This window comes from Leucoraja erinacea, chromosome 3, assembly GCF_028641065.1.
Source record: "Leucoraja erinacea ecotype New England chromosome 3, Leri_hhj_1, whole genome shotgun sequence".
NCBI classification, from domain to species: Eukaryota; Metazoa; Chordata; class Chondrichthyes; order Rajiformes; family Rajidae; genus Leucoraja; species Leucoraja erinaceus.
Window position 1 is genome coordinate 75317119 of NC_073379.1, and position 21070 is coordinate 75338188.

General features: G+C 42.2%; 1 protein-coding gene across 2 annotated transcripts in view; it reads left to right on the plus strand.

Annotated features, from left to right (window-relative positions):
- The first annotated feature begins 694 nt into the window (after window positions 1-694).
- Window positions 695-21070, plus strand: part of LOC129695743 (ubiquilin-1-like) — a 33157-nt gene continuing 12781 nt past the window's right edge. For both annotated transcript variants that reach the window (XM_055632974.1, XM_055632975.1), the window contains exons 1-5: window positions 695-948; window positions 14166-14317; window positions 17487-17578; window positions 18828-19090; window positions 19662-19820. In XM_055632974.1, the coding sequence (XP_055488949.1) occupies window positions 850-948; window positions 14166-14317; window positions 17487-17578; window positions 18828-19090; window positions 19662-19820 (765 nt within the window). In that variant the 5' untranslated portion in view covers window positions 695-849. The remainder of the gene's footprint in view (window positions 949-14165; window positions 14318-17486; window positions 17579-18827; window positions 19091-19661; window positions 19821-21070) is intronic.

Here is a 21070-nt window from a genome sequence, read left to right on the forward strand (position 1 = left end):
TCTTTCCTTAAGAAATGTGCTTTTGACTATCTAAGATCACAGCTTTTTTGTAATGCCCATTGAAAATCAATAGGGAACAAGATGCTAATTTCCGAGTATGAAAATGGTCATAACTTTTTTAATACTTGAGATATGAAAGTGAATTTGGTGTCAAATTAAACTTATTGTTATGCTTTATCTGATGGGATAAATTGCAGACTTGATTTTTTAAATCTCAAAATTTTGTAACATTGCTAAATAATACTCGACTTAACTCTTGGTATACATGAGTATACACATACATACTCACCCTGAACCTTTTTTCTCGGTTACTGTATTATTTAGTATGTGTACATATTTTGTTGTAGATAGTGGTACCTGGGACATGTGACAATAGGACATTCCTGACTCTTGGCCAATCTTTGCTCTTGGCTATGAGATCTTTGCTCTGCCCAGCTGCGCCTCTCTCCCGGCAGCCTCTACTCCAGCTTCCGGTTCTGGCAACTTCCTCCTTCCATTGCGTCATCGCCGTTTGGATGTAACGTCATAAACCAGCCGAGTCAGCCTTTGAGAAATAAATATCATTTAAAAAGTCTCCCCGGCCGCTGTCGCCCCGCCGTCAATATTTTTTAATTTTTCCAGGCGGTGTTTGGGAGGAGTGGTCCCGCCCCTTCCCCCTGCCGGCCTGCCCCCGCGGACTTCCCGTGGTGCCGCGCTGCGATGAGGAAGCTGACCGGTGGCGGTGGCGGCTGACGGGCGGTGGCGGTGGTGGCGGCGTGTGCGGGCTGTGAACGGGGGGCGGCTGCTGCTGCTGACGGGTGACGGCGGCTGAGGTGCGGCGGCGGCGGCGGCGGCGGCGGCGACTCCGGGATGGCGGAGAGCGCGGCGCGCGCGGACATCCGCGTCACCGTCAAGACTCCCAAAGACAAAGAGGAGTTCGAGCTCGCGCCAGAGTGCACCGTTAAAGAGGCGAGTGGCGCGAGGCGAGGGCAGCGGGTAAACGGAGGGCGCGCGGCTCGTTGCTCGGCCCGCGGACGGCTCGGAGCCTCCCCACCCCCCCCCCTCCCCCCCACTCCCAGAGCGGTCCCCACATTGCCCGAGGTGGGCCCGTGTCACCCCCACCCCACTCCCAGAGCGGTCCCCACATTGCCCGAGGTGGGCCCGTGTCACCCCACTCCCAGAGCGGTCCCCACATTGCCCGAGGTGGGCCCGTGTCACCCCCACCCCACTCCCAGAGCGGTCCCCACATTGCCCGAGGTGGGCCCGTGTCACCCCACTCCCAGAGCGGTCCCCACATTGCCCGAGGTGGGCCCGTGTCACCCCCCTCTCGTCACCAGCCCCGACTGACTGCCTGCCATGCGGGCCGTCCAGAGCAAAGATACTGGAGGATCTTTGGTCCAGAGCAGTTCAGCCGGGCCATCATGTCGTTCTCCCTCCCGGGCGTGCGGGCCGGGCCGGGCCAGGCCGGTGGCTAAGAGCCGGGCCAGTGTGGCCCCCGGTCCCTCTGTCAGCAGCCGCGACGCACGGCTGTGCGGACAGACGGCCCAGTTTTTAATCTTGCGGGTGGTGATTTCCAGGCGTTTTGTTCCCTCAGAGATGGAAAAATGAAGAGCGCGGAGCGTGCAGTCACGCTGTGTCATTCCAGACTTTAAACAGCGTCATCGTGACATCCTCCTGCTCTCCCAACAGTTCAAGGGTCGGGGACGATCAGAGTAGTAAACAGTGTTTACGCCTTAATGGTGATTTTAAACATGTATATCATACTTGGATAATTTAGTGATATTGTAAGCGTGATTTGACGAGGCAGGTTTCTAGTGTGGATTGATATTAACAGTTCCCAATGTAGATCAAAGCAAGATTGCGGCACGAACTACAGCCGTGTCAAGGAAATATGTTCGATCTGCCTACATTTAATAACTGCTCGCTTCAAATTACATTTTACTTTTCTGGACCTTAGTTCTGTGTTATAGAGTGATACAATGTGGAAACAGACCCTTCGGCCCAACTTGCCCACACCGACCAACATGTCCCATCTGCCCGCGTTTAGTCCATATCCCTCCAAACCTGTCCTGTCCATGTACCTGTCTAACTGTTTCTTAAATGTTGGGATAGTCCCTGCCTCAACTACCTCTTCTGGTAGCTTGTTCTATAGACCCACCACCTCTTGTGTGGAAAAGGTTACCCCCTCAGATTCCTATTAAATCTTTTTCCCTTCACCTTAAACCTGTGTTATCTGGTCCTCGATTCACCTACTCTGGGCAAAAGACTGCATCTACCTGATTTATTCCCCTCGGGATTTTATACACTTTTTTCAGATCACCCCTCATCCTGCGTTCCAAGGAATAGAGTCACAGCCTACTCAACCTCCCCACGGCCCAGACCCTCTAGTCCTGGCAACATCCTTGTAAATCTTCTCTGTACCATTCCCAGCTTGACAACATGTGTTTGTGGAGTCTGCCAGCAGTTACTGTAGAAGATTTTAATTGGTATGTTGATTTCATTCCCATAGAGCGTCTGAGGTGCAGTAGCCTCTCAACATTTGTCGAAGCGAAGAATGTAGTTGGATAGTTGAGTGCCCCGAGGTAGCTGGAAAGATTTTTGAGATTTATCAAAGTAATGAGGGAGGTCAAAATATTTCACAGTAAAGTAGAAATGTGCAGATATAGTACAAAATGGCAAAACGGTTAGACCTAGACATAGGGCAATGGAAATGCAACTTTGTCAGAACAGGATAATATGTGATTGTGGCCCAAAGTAAGAGAATAAAACTGAAAATTGGGTACAATATTCACTTGTAATGTTCTTGCATGAAATGTGTGTATTTCAGGCAAGTTAGAATCCCAATCTCTTGCAAGATCTTTTTCAGAAAGTTTTAAATTTAGTTTAAATGAAGCAATCAACAATATGTCATTATTTGAACAGATATGTCTAAATTGATAATCTATCAAGCTATCTAAGAACTGCAGATGCTGGTTTAAATCGAAGGTAGAATCTAGCAAACTATTTGTACTCCACAGATGGTGGTAGGTGTATGGAATGACCTGCCGGGGAGGTAGTTGAGGCAGTATTATAAAGACATTTAAAAGGCATTTGGATGGGCATATGAATAAGAATGGTTTAGAGGGATACGGGCCAAACGTGGGCAGGTGGAATGTGTAAATGGGTTATCTTTGTTGGCATGGGCAAGTTGGGCCTAAGGGCCTGTTTCCATGCTATATCAAAATCTATGACTCGATTAGTTAAATGGTAGCCATGTACTCCCTAAATGAATCGGGTTGGGGAATATAATTTCTAGTTATACAGTATACTGTATTATTCCATTATACAGTATGTGAGGAGCAGAAAATATTTACCTATTTATAATTGAACAGTTACTGTGCTGCTTAAAATTTAGCAGAATTGGAAACATCATTCAGTTATTAGTGTAGACTGAAAACGCTGTTGACATTTATTTAACAATTTCATCTGGCTAAAGATTAGATGGCAAATATTGATGAAGAGCTGAGCAAATCTTCCCGACCTGGATGAATTGCTGAGCAGTGCTGACATGACCTGGCTTGATGGGGTCTGGCCCGAGCCAAACCTGTATGATTTATCAGAATAATACCTGACCCATTTGGTGGGGTACCACGCGGCTTAGACCAGGTTGTCAGACGTACACAGCATCAGTGCCTATGTGATCATCTAACCTATTCAACTACACAAAGGGAGAGTCTTCCAAGACGTAGCTTGTTAATTCCTCAACAGCTCATTGTCAAAATGCTTTTGTCCTATGATACCTGGAAGGGCACATGAACAGGCAGGATTATTCTGGACTTCCAGTGTGCTTTTTGAATGCTGAAAGTTGAATGAGTTGGATCTGAGTCATAATATCCATGTGTTTAACTGAGACGCTATACTCTTTATTGCACCAATGTATTCGAAAATCTAAACTGTAATTTGTACTAAACAAGCACATTTTCAATTATTGATTGTGATTTCTCCCTGCTTTTGTGAAGTTTGAGAACTTGTATATTGTATTGATATTTAGACTATAGGACAAATTGTAGTTTGCTGTGGTCTTCTAATGTTTTGATATATTAATTATTTTCCATGTTTCATGATTTCAACTGCTAATTTTAAAATATGACTATTATAAATTGTATAGAAACTTGTTTTAAAAAAGTTTTCTGATAAAACAAATTCAAAATTAATTGTGATACATGCTTAAATCTTCACCAAGCATCAAATCAAGTGAATCAGTGTTATTAAAATGACTATTGTTGACTAGAAGTGTGCAGACACTACCAGTGTGCAGAATTAGTCGTGATATATTTTCAAGTAACTTTCCTGAGGTTATGCAAACACTTTCATCCCATATAAGACTTCCAAGTGCTTTCTAATATTGAAATTTTGTCGGTCTTGTATTCAATTCTGTATATTACGCTTCACTCTCTCCATCCATTCTCTCACTCAGTTATGAGGAGAAGCTGAATAAATAGGGTTTCTCTTCCCTGAAATAGTGGAGGCTGAGGGGTGGCTAGAGAGAGAGAGAGATGTAACCATTTGAGAGGGTTAGATTAAGTAGATAGCAACATTATTTTTTTCCTGGTGGGTTTGTCTAAGACAAGAAGGCATAGGTTTAAGTTGAGAGGTAAGAAGTTTAGAAGGGATCCAAAGAGTCAAGACCATAATCCTGCAAACATAACCGAAGTCCTCAGAAGATCATAATTGTTGAGGTTAGTGTTGTGTAGTGTTCAAGAATCTGATGGTTGCTGGGAAGAAGTGTTCTTACAGCAGGCAGTTATGTTTTTCAGGCTGTTGTACCACCTTCCCAATGGCAGGAACAAAATCAGACCTTCGCCAGGGTGGTTTGATATTGGCTGTGTTTTTAAGGCAGCGCCTCCTATTCAATGGTGGGAAAGTCGGTACCTGTACGTCGGTACAGACAGTACCTACCACCTACTAGTCTCCTTCGTTCCTGGATGTTCAGGTTGTCAATCCAGGTTTTGATGCAACGGGGACATTGATAGAAAAGTTAGGACGTCATGTTACAACTGTACAAGGTGTTTGTGAGGCTGCACTTGAAGTGTAGTATGCTGTTCCAGTTGCCGAGCTATAGGAATGCTGTCATTAAGCTGGAAAAGGTGCAGCAACGATTCAAAAGGATGTTGATGGGGTTGGAAGGTTTGTGTTATAAGGAGAGATTGCATAGGTCGGGACTTTCTTACTCAGAGGCTGAGGGGTGAGAGGTGTATAAAATCATGAATGGCATAGGTAAGGTGAATGGCCATAGGCTTTTTCCCAGGATTGGGGCGTTGGAACTCGAGGGCAGAGATTTAAAGCAAGAGGGGAAGGATTAATGGGAACGAGGGGCAACTTCTTCACATGGGGTGGGAGTATGTAGAATGTGCTGCCAGAGGGAAATGGTGGAGGCATTTGAACAGGATGTAAAGGAATTTGAGCAAACACGTGGAATGGACCTAGCTCAGGTAGCCATCTTGGACAGCATGGTTGTCGTCTTCTATAATTCCATAGTTTCCCAAAGGCAAATGTAATTCCTGTATTTAAGAAGAGAGAGGGAAAACTGGGAGCTTCTGAACAGGGCCTGATACCAATAGTGGGGGAATCTATTAGTGAAGGCACACAGAAAATAATAATACGTTTGTGGAATGTTAGCAATGATTTATGAAAGGGAATTTGCTTTCTATAAATCTTGAGGCTTTTTGAATTTGAATCAAGTAGAATAAATAAGTGGCAGATTGATGTGGTGTATTTGTACTTTCAATAATGTTATACAAGATTATTTAATAAAACTTAAGAGTGCACATTATTGGGGAAATGTGCTGGCGAGGACTGCTGATTGGTTATCAGACAGTAAAAGGATTAGAAATAAGCAAATCATTTTGGTCTGAGAAACTGTCACAAGTGAGGAGCTGTGAGGATTGGTACCGAGCTGCAGCTGTTCACGATCTTTATTAGCAAATTGTATGAGGAAATCACAGATAATGGATTCGTCTGCTGAGGAATTTGGAATTAGTGTGGGGCTGGGAGTAAACGCAGCTAGACTTTGGTGAGAGAAATGGGGTAGGTGAATGGGCAAGAACATGATTCATTAAATATAACGTGAAAAAAGTGACCTTGTCTACTTTGTGAAATACAAACACCGAGCAGCTATTGAGTGATTGAGGTTCTGAGGGACCTGGAGTCCTTGCCCACGAATCACTGAAAGTTAACTTGTCGACAAGGTAAGCAGCTGGGAAGGCAAATGGTATGTTGGCCTCTACTGGGGGGAAAAAGTCTGTAAATGAAGTCTTACTCTGGAGAGTTTTTGTCTGGAATATTGCGTACAGGTGTGGTTTCTCTACGTAAGGAAGGTTATTTGCAGTTTAAGCGCAGTTGAGGTTCAGCAGATTGAGGAAGAAGCAAGGAACTGCAGATGCTGGTTTACCAAGGGAAGACACTTGGCTGAAGAAGGCTCCCAACTCAAAATGTCACTTATCCATGTTCTTCAGGATACTGCCTGACCCACTGAGTTACTTCAGCATTTTGTCTTTCTTCAGCAGATTGATTCCTGAAATGGTAAGTGTGAATTCTGAGGAGAAATTAGGCAAACTGGACATAGAAAATAGGTATAGGAGGAGGCCATATGGCCCTTTGAGCCAGCACTGCCATTCATTGTGATCATGGCTGACCATCCACAATCAGTAACCTGTGCCTGCCTTCTCCCCATATCTTTTGATTCCGCTAGCCCCTAGAGCTCTATCTAACTCTCTTTTAAATTCATCCCGTGAATTGGCCTCTACTGCCTTCTGTGGCAGAGAATTCCACAAATTCACAACTCTGGGTGAAAACGTTTTTTCTCATCTCAGTTTTAAATGGCCTTCCCTTTATTCTTGAGAGCCTGTCCCACTGCACGAGGTAATTCAAGAGTCCTCCCGAGTTTCCCCTGATTTGAACTCGGAGAATTACGGTAAAAGCCGCTCGTAGGTACTCGGGGCTCTCAAGGACGTTTTTCAACATGTTGAAAAAACTTCACGAGCTCACCGCGTTTCCCGAGTACCTGCCGTTAGCGTTACGAGCCGCTAAGAGACATCCCGAGCTTCGACGTACCCGCTACATACATTCTACGTACTTAACACAAATTTGTTAACACTACACAACATTGGGACCATTTTTCCTGCATCTAGCCTGTCCAGTCCTTTTATAATTTTATATGTTTCTATATAAGATATCCTCTCATCCTTTTAAATTCCAGTGAATAAAGCCCAGTCTTTCCAATCTTTCCTCATATGATTTGCTTTGATTTTGGGAGAATAATAGATGATTTCATTGAAACGTACAGAATTCTTCCAAGGCATAATTTGGTGGCTAGATTGTTAGAACCAGGGGTCATAGTCTGAAACAAGGATCAAGACGGAGATGAGAAGTTATTACTTCACCCAGTGTGAGAGCAAGCCTTTGGAATCCAAGAAGGCTGTACAAGCTCAGTCACTTAGTGTATTGAAGACCGATCAATGGACAGTTGGATGTTAAGGGAATCTGGACATGGAGTTAGTGCAGGGAAATGGCATTCATGGAAAAGATCAGTTGTAATTTTATTGAGTGGCATTTCAGGAACAATGGGGCTAAATTAGCTATTCATTGTGTAACCTATACATAGAGAATTATCATTGTTTGGAAAATATGAAGTTCATTGTTTTTCATTTGCATTAAGCCACCACATATTTGTTCAGGTGATTGAATTGAAAACAAGGTTTCAAATGTGCAGATGGAATTCTCTCATCTTTTTCCTCTCATCCGTCTGTCAATCGCCTTAAATCTGTTTAAGATTTTTAAAGTGAACAGGATTTTCTGACTCGCTTTGTATAAGTCTTCCATAAATTTTTATGCCATAATTCAATTGACCCTTTGGTTTGTCAATCTTTCCTACTGACTAAAATTCTCTAGCGTTTCAGCATTCTTGTTAATCTCCCTTGCATACTCTCTCGTGCTATCACATCTAATGTGGTGACCATGACAGTCTCTAGTACTCCAGCTGGCACGACTGGTGTTTTACATAGTTGAAGCTCAATCTCACTTCTCTTAGTTCCATCTAGTCCAATAAATATTAGCAATTCACAAGTCCTTTTAAGCACTTTATGTACCCGTCTTACTTTGGGGAACCTTGAGGCCTGTGTTTCAAGGTCTTTGTGCTCCTTTTCCTACCATTTGAATAATACATTGAATTCTATTTCCCAACTTTGTATGCACAGACCCAATCCAAGGATATCTTTCCTCGTTTTCAAACTTCTTCCTCATTGACAACCATATGATGAATTTTTGAATCTGTTACAAATTCATGTGCCCTATCATTTAGTTGAAACCTTTGATATACTAGAAAGCAAGGGATCAGAGCCCTTACACGCATTGTATCTCATGGCAAACAGCATTTGCCAGTTCGTGTTCCATCAACCATTCGCCTTTACTTGTCAATGAACCAATTTTTCATTTGCCACTTTTCTGGTATGTCTGCTAGGGGGGACTTTGTAAAATAGTTTTTTTTTTAATTCATGTCACTGCAGCAAATATGCTGTCTTCATTGATTATGAATGCTTTTCAAAAATTCAGTTCTTGATCTTAAAAAATCTATACTGTTTCCTTCTGTTCCCCTAATCTATTCCATTCTGATGAATAATTTAAACTCTCAGATTTTCCCAGTTATGCTGACAGGCCTCTAATTCAGATGTTAAGTATAGGTGCACAACCTTTTATCCGAAAGCCTTGGGACCAGACACCTTTCGTAATTCAGAATTTGTCGGTCTTCGGAATGGAAATTTTTTTGCGTAGATTTTAATGGCTGGCTCAGTGGTAGAGTGCTCGGCTCATATCCGCAAGGTCGCGAGTTTGCGCCTTGATCCCGGCAGAAGAAGTTGGAGCTGGGCTGCTGCTGGCTGTGGGTCTCTCGGTTCTCCGTGCTTGCGGTGGGCCTGGTGGTCGACGTCCAATTGGTCCTGACGTCTCCGGTGACTGCACTGACCTGCAGCCATCGCCGTCGTGAAGACAGTACAAAGCCCCCACGCCGGTGCAATGAGCGGGGAGCTGGAGAGGGGAGGGAAGGGGTCACACACATGGCCGGGAAGCAGAGGGGTGTAGGTGGGGTGAAATTGAAGGGAGCGACAATCTGCTGCTGCCTGCACGCCAAGTTTAAAAGTTCCCACGCAAGACTCACGATACACTGTATCGTGTCTACCGTGGGAACCTTTTAACTAAGCGGGCAGGTAGCAGCAGATTGTCAATTATTAACCCTCCCGCGCAATATACTCTCACCTTCTCTTTTATGAATGGGGATTTAGTTCCCCTTTCTTCGAGGACCGACCGGAGGTTCCGCTGTCACCTCTGCGGGCCGCCCTCGGTGAACGTCCTGTCTTCCTGTCCCTGGGATAGTAGGGGGCGATCAAACAGCCCACTCCCCCTCCAACGCGACCCCAAGAACAAGAAGTACCTTCCACACTATCAGCTTCTGCCCATACACTGCGTGTTCCTCTGAAGTTGGAACGGGGCTGGGCTGGAGTTGCTGATCTGGGATCTCCGTGCTTGCAGTGGGCCTGGGGGTCGGTGTCCCGATGAGAGGGCGCAGCTCGGGCTGTGGGCGAACTGCCACTTGTCGCCGTAGCGGCCCATCGGGGAGCGGCTTCTGGTGGTCCTGACGTCTCCGGCCAGTTTGCAGTTTTCCTCTGGAGTTGGAACGGGGCTGGGCTGCTGCTGGCTGTGGGTCTCTGGGTTCTCCGTGCTTGCGGTGGGCCTGGGGGTCGGTGTCCCGTTGGTCCTGACGTCTCCGGTGACTGCACTGCGCTGCTAGAATCGCCGACGTGAAGACAGTGCAAAGCCCCCGCGCCGGTGCAATGAGCGGGGAGCTGGGGAGGGAAGGGGTCACACACATGGCCGGGAAGCAGAGGGGTGTAGGTGGGGTGAAACTGAAGGGAGCGACAATTTGCTGCTGCCTGCACGCTAAGTTTAAAAGTTCCCACGCAAGACTCACGATACACTGTGTATCGTGTCTACCGTGGGAACTTTTTAACCCAGCGGGCAGGCAGCAGCATATTGTCAATTATTAACCCTCCCGCGCAATATACCCTCACCTCTTTTATGAATGGGGATTTAGTTCCCCTTTCTTCGAGGACCGACCGGAGGTTCCGCTGTCACCTCTGCGGGCCGCCCTCGGTGAACGTTTTCAAGGACCTTTCTTCAAGGACCGAAAAAATGTCGCTATTCGGAGGTTTTCGTTATTTGGATCGTCGGATAAAAGGTTGTGCACCTGTATTTCTAAATGTTATGCTTGACCCCAGATTAACTTGGTTATGTTTGTCCACGTTCTCTGTAAAAGTTTTCAATGTTTTTACGAGTGAGTAAATGTTAAATATAAAGACTAATGAAAGGTCATCAAGTAAAATATTTACTCTGATTTTCTCATCATGGATGCTGACTAACCCAGCCTTTTCTGTTTTTATTGTCTATGTTTGCCGGTTATTGGAGTTTACCCCCTTGAACCTATCCTGCAAATAATTTGCATTAAGCTATTATGCACTCTGCTTGTTAAAATTAGAGGATAACCGTTCAGAGTTCAGAACTATAGAAGTTCCGAGAAATTGGTGAAGTGTGTCTATTAATTTTCCAATTACATTTCCAAACTGGATATAAATGCACAAAATGATGGTTTTCTACAATGTAATTAAGAATAAGAGGGTTACGAATAAAGATCATAAGCTCATTGCTGGTATAATTTTTTTTTTAAGATTTCTGTGGCTAGTTTGGAGCAAGCGATCGGTATTTTTGGTGTAATAGTATCCTCTAATTCTCATTTTGTGTTATGATATTTACGGTAGTAGGTGGTGTGAATAATTAAAAAACTTTATGGAATGCTTGATGTGTAACATTTTGTCAAGTGAAATGGTGTGTGGATCTAAGAGTGCAGTTAAATACTGGAACCTTATTTTTGGCTGCTTTATATATTGGGTACAATCTTTTGCTTTATAATCAATTATTGTTATATGCTGAGAGAATGGAGCGGCTGAGCTTGTACACTCTGGAGTTTAGAAGGATGAGAGGGATCTTATTGAAACATATAAGATTGTTAAGGGTTTGGACACGCTGGAGGCAGGAAACGTGTTCCCGATGTTGGGGGAGTCCAGAACCAGGGGCCACAGTTTAAGAATAAGGGGTAAGCCATTTAGAACGGAGACGAGTAAACACTTTTTCTCACAGAGAGTTGTGAGTCTGTGGAATTCTCTGCCTCAGAGGGTGGTGGAGGCTGGTTCTCGGGGTATTTTCAAGGGAAAGCTAGATAGAGCTCTTAAAGATAGCGGAGTCAGGGGATATGGGGAGAAGGCAGGAACGGGGTACTGATTGGGGATGATCAGCCGCCGCCATTCGGCCCTGGCTCGAAGGGCCGAATGGCCTACTCCTGCACCTATTGTCTATTTAACTTTGAAGTGCAGTTTAATGGCAATCAGTATAATCTGTGAAGGTTTTGGCGTGTTCTTCAATCTACACTAGCCTGTCACTTTCATTTTTATTTTTTACTTTATTGGTTTGTGGGAGATTGTTAGTTTAAAAAAAAATACAAGGTGCTGGAAGAACTCAGCGGGTCAGGCAACATTTCAGGAGTACATGGAGAAGTGATGTTTTAGGTTAGGGGCCCCTTTTCAGAATGAAGAAGGGTTCCAACTTGAAATATTGCCTATCCATGTCCTCCAGAGACGCTACCTGACCTGCTGAGTTACTCCAGAACTTTTTTTTGTAAACCAGCATCAACAGTTCCTTGACTAGATCTTTAATTTTATATTCATGACTTTAATACTGTTAACTAATTTTGTGGGTGGCGTTGGGGAGGGGGGTGGGGGGGGGTGGGGTGTTGTGTGGGGGAGGGGTTGGGGTGAGGGGGGAGGAACGGGGAGGGGTAAAGGGTGGGTGTGTGGCGGAGGGTGTGTGGAGAGGGGGGGGGGGGGGGGTGTGGGGGGGGGGGGGGGGGAGGGGGTGTGGAGGGGGGGGGGGGGGGTGTGTGGAGGGGGGGGGGTCTCCACTCAGCAGCCACCGGCCGCGGCATCACACAGCGGCTTTCCCGACTCCACACAGCGGCTTTCCCGACCACTCTTGCAGACTCAATCAGCACTTGTGGACTCAGCCCCGTCTCCGGGGCTTTAGTCCCCAGCTGGTGCCGGAAGGTGCGCTACCTTCATGGTGATTGACATGTGAGAAGACCAATCTGCTGATCTCACATTTTTTTAAACCTTCATAACTTTTGTAATCTTCCACCGATCGGAACAAAACTAGGTGCGCTTGAAGGAAAGGAGAACGGTGAATAAGGTGGCGAAAAAATCCTAGCGATAAACAAAACTGAGATTTTGTGTGCCATCTAAGCAGAAATGCTAGATAAACTTTGCAATTTAACATCTATAGAAGGGGGAAAACTTAACATTTCAGGTCAAATACCTTTCGTTAGAATTGGAAAGCAAAGAAACAGATTAATGTAAGATTCATTCTGTTAACACGGGCGGAAATCGCTTTTAAAACATGGGGGGGGGCACAATTTCCTGTGTATTCGGAAACAAATGTTTTCCCGTAAATGCAAATAACAATGCAGTAGAATTCACTGCAGAGGAGATTTGTTTCATTTTAGAGACAATCTGAAAGTGCTGGATATGTCTAAGAGAAATATGCAAGACAATATAATGGGATTCTGTTGTGTAATGTTATATTTAGTTCACTGGAGTGGATAAAATATAGAAAATAGTATTTTAGTTAAAATTGGGGCCAAATGTTTGGAGTTTGTAACCTTTTTTTCAAAATGAGATTTTTTGAATTGTTGTGGCATTTCGCGAGTTTGATTGTCTACTATGAAGGTTGATGGATGGATGAATGCTTTTGTGGTGGATGCAGAGGTATCTAGTTATGTAAAGTATGTTTGTTTTGTGGGGCACAAACATTGGTTGAGGGGAAATATTGTCAGGCAATTTTTTTTTCTCTTTATTTCACTTTCAGAATTTTAAATGGTAAAAGTATGAGCAATGTTCACATTATTTACATGGTTATTCCAGTATTGAGGAACTGACTGCAAACTTTGCAGTTTAATCCTGGAATGGAATGTCTGGAATGTTTATGCATTTTAGCTGCATTTAGTATTGTAGCAGAGGCTTTTATCACCTGGTGATTTGGGGGTAATGGTGCAAACAGAATAGAAGAGGAATACATAACTTACAATGCAGCAGTAACAAAATATAATCCATCCCTTCAAACTTTATCACTGCAAACAATATTTGTCCAAATGCCACCTCAGCAATTGACTTGCTGGGTTGTATTTGAAGTAGAGCCAGTAGCACCTAATATAGTTTAGATTTACATGATATTCATCGTGATTTGGAGGTGAAAGTCTCTATAGTAATGCATTTATAATTAGCCATATTTTTAGACCAATATGTTGGATTAAATAGTATCTTCTTTAGCAATAAAATACACAAAAATTAGTTTTCTGGATGAAATCGGGAAATTAGACAGGGCACTTCTGATCAGGATCCAGACTGGCAGATCTGACTACACAGCAGCAGGTGTACATTTAATGATGCCTTTTGCATTGATAGAATGACTACCCCATGATGGTCATGAAACAAAACAGCCTAAATCTTGATTCTTGATTAGTGCTGGTGTCAGAGGTTTTGGGGAGAAAGCAAGAGAATGGGGTTGGGAGGGAGAGATAGATAGATCAGCCATGATTAAATGGCGGAGCAGACTTGATGGGCCGAATGGCCTAATTCTACTCCTATCACATGATCTGATGAAGACCACCAATGAGATGTGAGGTTAAGGGTGAAATGAAAACAAAATATCCTGGGTGTAGTGTACAGGTCAGTTAGCATTTAACCATACTCTCCACAGATGTTGCCTGACCTGCTAGGAATTCCTGCATTCCCTGTTATTTCAGATTTTCAGCATCTGAATTTTTTTACTTGTGAATGAAAGGCTCTCTTATGACAATCCTTTCTGTGTAACGTCTGTTGACTTTATTTGCAAATTATTGATTATTTGGTGTAATATGCTGTGATCCCTGCCTTATTGATCATGATCTCTGAATGTACTTGACTGAGTTTGCATACTTGGTTTCTTCTGTGTAAAGATATCCAGGGACAGTACAAGAGTAATATAGTAACATTCTTTTTTTTAATTTTAAACAGTTCAAGGAAGATATAGCCAAGCGATTCAAGACACAGCCAGAGCTGCTTGTATTAATATTTGCTGGAAAGATACTTAAAGACCCAGATACACTTGCCCAGCATGGAATACATGATGGACTCACAGTTCATCTGGTAATCAAAACTCAAAGCAGGTAATGCATATTTGCAAGCCAAAGCAAAGAGAATGCAGTAAAAAAAACCCAGAAAATATTGCAAATATTCAAAGGGCTGGGCAGCGTCTTTTGAGAGAGAAACATTTAATATTTCATCTCAGTGACATTTACTGAACAAGATTGACCTGAAATGTTGACTCTGTTCATCTCTCTACAGATTTTGCCTGAATATTTGCCGCATTTTCTGTTTTGTTTTAAATTTCAAGCATTTACGTTTTTGTGATATAATTGTGATAAAAGGGGTTTTAAAATAAGTTAATTTTGTTATTGCTTGCTTTAGAATCAAATTCCTATTAGATTTGGTTCACAGGACATAATGCACATATAAATTAGGAACGGAAATAGGCCAAATGACACCTTGAGCCAATTCTACTAAGAACATTTCCTCTGATGCCAACCCCTGTCCATTCCAGGTATTACTCTAGAAACACCTGCACTGCTTCAAAGCATTAACATCTTTACTTTACATTTTTTAATTGTATACAATATTCCAAATTTGGCCTCACCAACTTACAGTAGGCATCTCATGCCATTCTAAAAAAAGCCACCAATTATACCCCTGCAAAATTTTCCAAATTCACTGGAATGGTAAGTGAACCAAATTTATCCCCTAGACCCGTGCTTCTTAACTATTTCAGTGTCATTCACCCTTGAGTATATTGCAAACTTTCATTCACCCTCAACTAAATTTTCTTATTTTTTTTGGTAATTTTATATTTAATTTATTTTGTCACATGAGCAAAAAACATAAATTAACTCATTTCTTAAGTGTTTATTTTATTCAACTTTTTGAACAAATTTGGGAAATATCCTGCTACTTTGAAATTAGAAAATTAGGTAGAGAGAAAAAAAACATATCAAATTTCCAACTCCACTGCCATTAAAACCAATAAGTGCTTACTAACCACTTTAATGGCAATGCCTTTTTTAAGTACAGAAAATAATATATAAATGTCTAAATAAATTAAGTAATTCACCCTTCATTCACCCCTCTAGTTTAATTCACCCCAAAATAATTTCATTCGCTCTTGGGTAAACCATTCACCAGTTTAAGAAGCACTGCCCTTGACCAACATCCCCAGCGTTGTAACCCTAGTTATACTTGGTCAGCTAATTCAGGCAGGCCACATTTGTTTGCCTGACACCAGATCCCTGAAGCTGACATTGTCAAGGGATGCGCTAATAAGTTGGATGAAGAAAAGGTTAATGTGTTCAATTTTCTTTGACTTTTGAGGACCACTGTTCCATGACTCCTCGAAGTGCAGAAAGAGGATTCATGATGGCATTGAGAACCTCAGCTGTGGATGGGAGCGCACAAAACTCTGCATTAGCCGTGGATGGTGCACTATCTTGTACTACCTGTCAGCCACTTCCACCTCCATCTCTGATTCCCATGCTGGCCCCATGAGCTCCCTCACAACCCACAAAACTGGAGGGGAAGAAAGTTGTCCTTGATCTTGAGGGAATGCTGAAAAAGATACTACGCAAGCAAATAAAGTCCTTAGTTTGTATTAAGTTCCCCTAGCCTCAAATGATAATATTCCAATAGCTTTTCTAATTACTTGCTTTACCTGTGTGAAAAGTGCATTAGGACATCCCGATCCCTCTGAATCTCATAGCTCTGCAATCTGTCACTATTTAGATAATATGCTCTTTGTATTTACCCTGTCAAAATAGACCGTTTCACATTTTCCCACATAACGCCTAATTTGCCCGCTCATTTAACCTATCTGTATTTTTCCTTTGTCTCTAAATGTCCTCTTTATGACTTTTATATTTATCTTTGTGTCATAAGCAAGTATAGTAATCATAGCTTTGGTGCATTCATTGAAGACATTTATAAATGTTTATTATAAATTTATAAATCCTGTTAACCATACTATCTTCTATGCATGCTACGCATGCCTTGTCTATGTTATCTCCTAGACAAGGAGCTTTTATTTTCCACAATAATCTTTAATGTAGCATTTTATCAAATGCCTGGAAGTTTAAATATAGTACATTCATCAGCTTCCTTTTAATCATGTTTCATGTTCAAAGAACCCCAATAAATTGGTTGATATAATTTTCCTTTCTCAAAACTATTTTCACTTTGCCTGATTAATAGGGCACTTAATAATAATGTCTTTAAGAGCTAGCATTTTCTCGCTGGCAATTGTTATGTTAACGGACCTATATTACCAGCTTTTTGTTTCTATCCTTGCTTTGAATAATGGAATTATATTTGCTATTTTCCAACCTCTTGGAAACTTTTCTGAAACTAGGCAATTTTAGAAATTGAAATCAATTTAGAAATTTATGTTGAGGTAAATGGGTTTTCTTCATCCACTCCATGCATAATGAAATAAAATTGATACAGCACGGGTTGCATGCAATAAAGACACAGGGACCTAAGAGTCACCTCAAATACATGAGTGGGCAACATAAAATTGAAAGCTGCTGTGCATTTTCATCTTAAAAACAGGAGATGCCATGTGGAGACGTTAAAATTTCTGCAGCATCTTTGCACTATGAAACAGTTTCTTCTGATTACTTGCCATTCCTCAGACTTGCTGCTGGTGCTAATATACAATAATGAAGCAGAACATAAGTGCCTATGCCTGCACTTAATTGTAGCCTTCCACTTGGTCCTGTTTTTCTGTTACTCTGTTACCTTTTCATGTGTGGTTTGTCCATTTCATTTCTGAAATGTATTGTTGAATCTGGTTCCACCACTATAGATCATCATAACTGGCTTTCGTTCTTGCATCAATTGCCCAATGTTTTTAAAAGCAGCTGACATGAACCATTCATCCTGACCTTTAACTAAATAGAATGTTCTCTGTCAAAAATCAGTCATTAACTTGGGTACACGGTTAGTTATAATTATGGCAATCGGTTTGCAACCTCACACGAGGTTTCATGCTATGGAATGGAAAATTGGCATAGTGTCCTATTTTTTAAAAAAAAGTTGCATTTCTGATGTTGGGCTGGGGTACAAAATGGGGAGAGCTTCACTTTTTGTATATTTTACTTGACCTGGTATGCCTGATGTTCAGATTGAGTATTTAAGTAACTTTGATATACATATTTGAGCATACTGTGCTTTAATCATTGCCTTAAAAAATTGCAGTAAAATCTCTAAAATGTTCCTATTTTTGTTGTGCAGACCTCCAGACCAACAGAGCCAACCTGACAGCCAAGGGAACACTGCTACCACTTCAGCATCTTCCAGCAGCACCGGCTCGACCACCAGCCTCGGTAACTGTTTTGTTAATCAACCTTCAAACTGATAATCAACTGAGCTACTTATCTGTTATTTGAGTACTGAGAATTTGTTTAGCACTCCTGTCCTGATACGCATTTCTAAATTTACTCTCCATGCACTAATGTTGGCATGGAATATACATAACTTTTCACATGAAGGAACAAACTTATCAAAGTGTTTGTATTGGGCCTTTACACAGTCTGAGCAGGTGGTTGGTATGTCAAAAAGGCATATCTGAGATTAATTTTTCGCAGCCCATCCTCAACAATCAATGTACAGGACATGAGCCCTTAATCATTGAACTCAGAACCAGGGCTGACAAATTAGTGATGTCTCCATCGGTGCACTTGCTACCTGTTGCAAAATAAAACGGACGCAGAAGTTCAAGGTGGAGTCTTGTGGTCATATCCATTAAGGTGTTGCACAGAGAAGCTATTGCTAGCCCTTAAAAGGTTACCATTTCAATCACTCTGAAGCTGATGCTAGTTAGTTAAAACCAGTATGAGTCACAACCTCATAATGTAAACTAATATTTACCAAATGTTCCCCAGAATACCAAAGAGATTGGTTACTATTTTATTGATTACCAAGAAAAGAACATAATGTGCATCATATTGGCACCAGGATAGGATCACAGAGCCACAGTAGTTTGTTTAAACCACCTCCTTGCTCTTCCAACATCACACGCACATGCGTACGCATGCAACACCCCTTGCTATCACAGAGGGAAAACCACCATGGCTTCTTAAAAAATAATTGAGGACATAGTGCAGCAGGGACATGCAAGTAGACTTTGGGCCACTTTAGTCAATAAATAGTGTGTATGTAATCTGAATTCAGTTGATGAGATTCGAGGGAATGAGGTATAAATTGGAAGAAAATGCTTGACTGCATTATGGCTCCAAGTGCATATTTATTTTTATTTATCCTTTTCATTCCTCCTGTTCTAATAGACGTTTTGCATATCTTTCCATGATTTTGGGGTGGGAGGTTTTAAACTTTTTTTGTATATAAATCTGGAGTACGATTACCTCTGAACTTCAACTGAAACCAAACCTTATCTGCTATTGATGCATGCTGGAGCTTCCAGCAAAGAAATATTATTAACCGTTCCCCTTACTGGAGACTTGTGGCAAAGGATGGAACTTGTGTTTTAAAAGGTTATTTTATTATTTTGTGTTGAATTACTTACATGAAGCATTGATATGATATGATCAGTAATCATAATATATTGTGATCTAGGTGGATTAGGAGGACTTGCAGGTTTGAGCAGCTTGGGATTAAATTCATCCAATTTTATGGAGTTACAAAATCAGATGCAACGTCAGCTAATGTCGAATCCAGAGATGATGTCGCAGATCATGGAAAACCCATTTGTGCAGAACATGCTGTCAAACCCAGAGATGATGAGACAGTTAATTGTGACTAACCCACAGATGCAGCAACTGATCCAGCGAAACCCAGAGATTAGTCACATGCTCAACAACCCGGACATAATGAGACAGGTAAGTTCAGAAGGAAATCAACAAATCAGATTTATTTCCTGTTTATATAAACAGACCCTTGTGGGTGTGGGAGTCTGAAGTGAGTTCCAGGAGTGAGGTGGAGAGATGTATTCCTGCATGGGGCACAATAGGGATCTGTTTGAAGTTCCCACCAAGTTGCCACTGGTTTGAGTTTGAGCATGAAAATGTAGATTTCTTGCAGAGAAAGTTAGGGTGGATGTAGGTGTGATAGCTGATCAGTATTTTCTCATTTTTCAGTTTTTAAGCCCGTGGTTTAATGCGACAATTGCTTTTTGATTACTTGCCTCTCAATGCTTTTTGAACGATTACTGGGCTTTACAAAATCTTTGGTCTCTATTTAGTAGGTGACATGCAGCTAAAACCTAAATTTGTGCTATCTTTAATCCTATTATAAACCTAATTTTAGACTAAACTAAATTCAGTGCACTATAGCTTAACTTGTGCCTTTTTCTTTTATATTTGAATCTCATTTTCCAACTTAGTTGGCATTTGGTGCACTACTGTTACCTGGTTTGATTAATTAAAAAAAGTATCTTAATTTTTAAACTAGACTCTGGAGCTTGCTCGAAACCCAGCTATGATGCAAGAAATGATGAGGAACCAAGATCGTGCACTAAGCAATCTAGAAAGTATACCAGGTGGTTACAATGCCTTGAGGCGCATGTACACAGACATTCAGGAGCCAATGTTAAATGCTGCCCAAGAACAGGTAAGTGGACAGTAATTATCAATTATTAAATCACACAGCACAGAACCAGATCCTTCGGCCTTCCAAATATGTGCCGACCATCAAGTATGCCTATAATTTGCATTACTAGTTCATGCTTCATAGCCTTCTAAGCCTTAGTAATTCAAATTCTTAGTCATAGAATTCTGCAGCACTGAAACGGGCCCTTTGGCCAGCTCATCTATGCTGGTGAAGATGCTTCATCCAAGCTGGTCCAATTTGCCTGCGTTTGGGCCATGTCCCTCCAAACCTATTCTATCCATGTACCTGTCCAAGTGTCTTTTAAATGTTATTATATCTGCCTCATTAGAGCTTCCTTTGGCTGCTTGATCAATATACCGACTGAGAGTGTGTGTGTGTGTGTTTTTTAAAAAAAGGTTGCCGCTTAGGACCCTATTAATCTTTCCCCTCCCCCCTTAAACATATGCCCTCGTAGCTCTTGAATTCCCCACCCAGAGGGGGAAAAAAGACTGTACATTCACTCCATCTATTCCCCTCATGATGTGATACACCTCTAGAACATCATCCCTCAATCTCCTGTGTTCCAAGAAATTAAGGCCAAATTCGCCCAACCTCTCCCTATAGGTCAGGCAGTCGAGTCTTGGCAACATCCTTGTAAATCATATCATATCTATCTATATTACTAAATCTCTGATCTTGATCGCTGTTGGCCCACTGTGCTGCGATTTCCGACAGAACGCCGCCACCTACGGCCGTCATTTTTGGCTACCTCGCTCAGAGCCCCCCTCCGCCTTCCGGGTGCGGAGGATTTTTCCCATCTATGACAAATCAGAGAGATATTAATGTTTTTAAAAAATTCACCACTCTCTCTGCTGCCCCTATTGGAGGGAGGGGGAGGGACTATAAGACCAGGAAGTGGTGTGTTTCACTCAGACTCTGCAAGATGGATGAAGCCAAGAGTCACATCTCTCTGAGCTCTGAATTACACTGAACAAATGTCTACACAACTGTGAGTACCCTTAATGTGGTTTGAAAATGAAAATATGGTTTGTTTGAAGTAAAAAGGCACTGCCTGCAAATGGTGGCTTGGGTGCTTTGACTTGAAGTTGAAAGGCACTACTTACTGCAAATAGTGGCTTGGGAGCTTTGGCTTGAATTTGAAAGGCACTACTTACTGCAAATGTGGCTTGGGAGCTCTGGCTTGAATTTGAAAGGCACTACTTACTGCACATGGTGGCTTGGGTGCTTTGCTTGAAGTTGAAAGGCGCTAC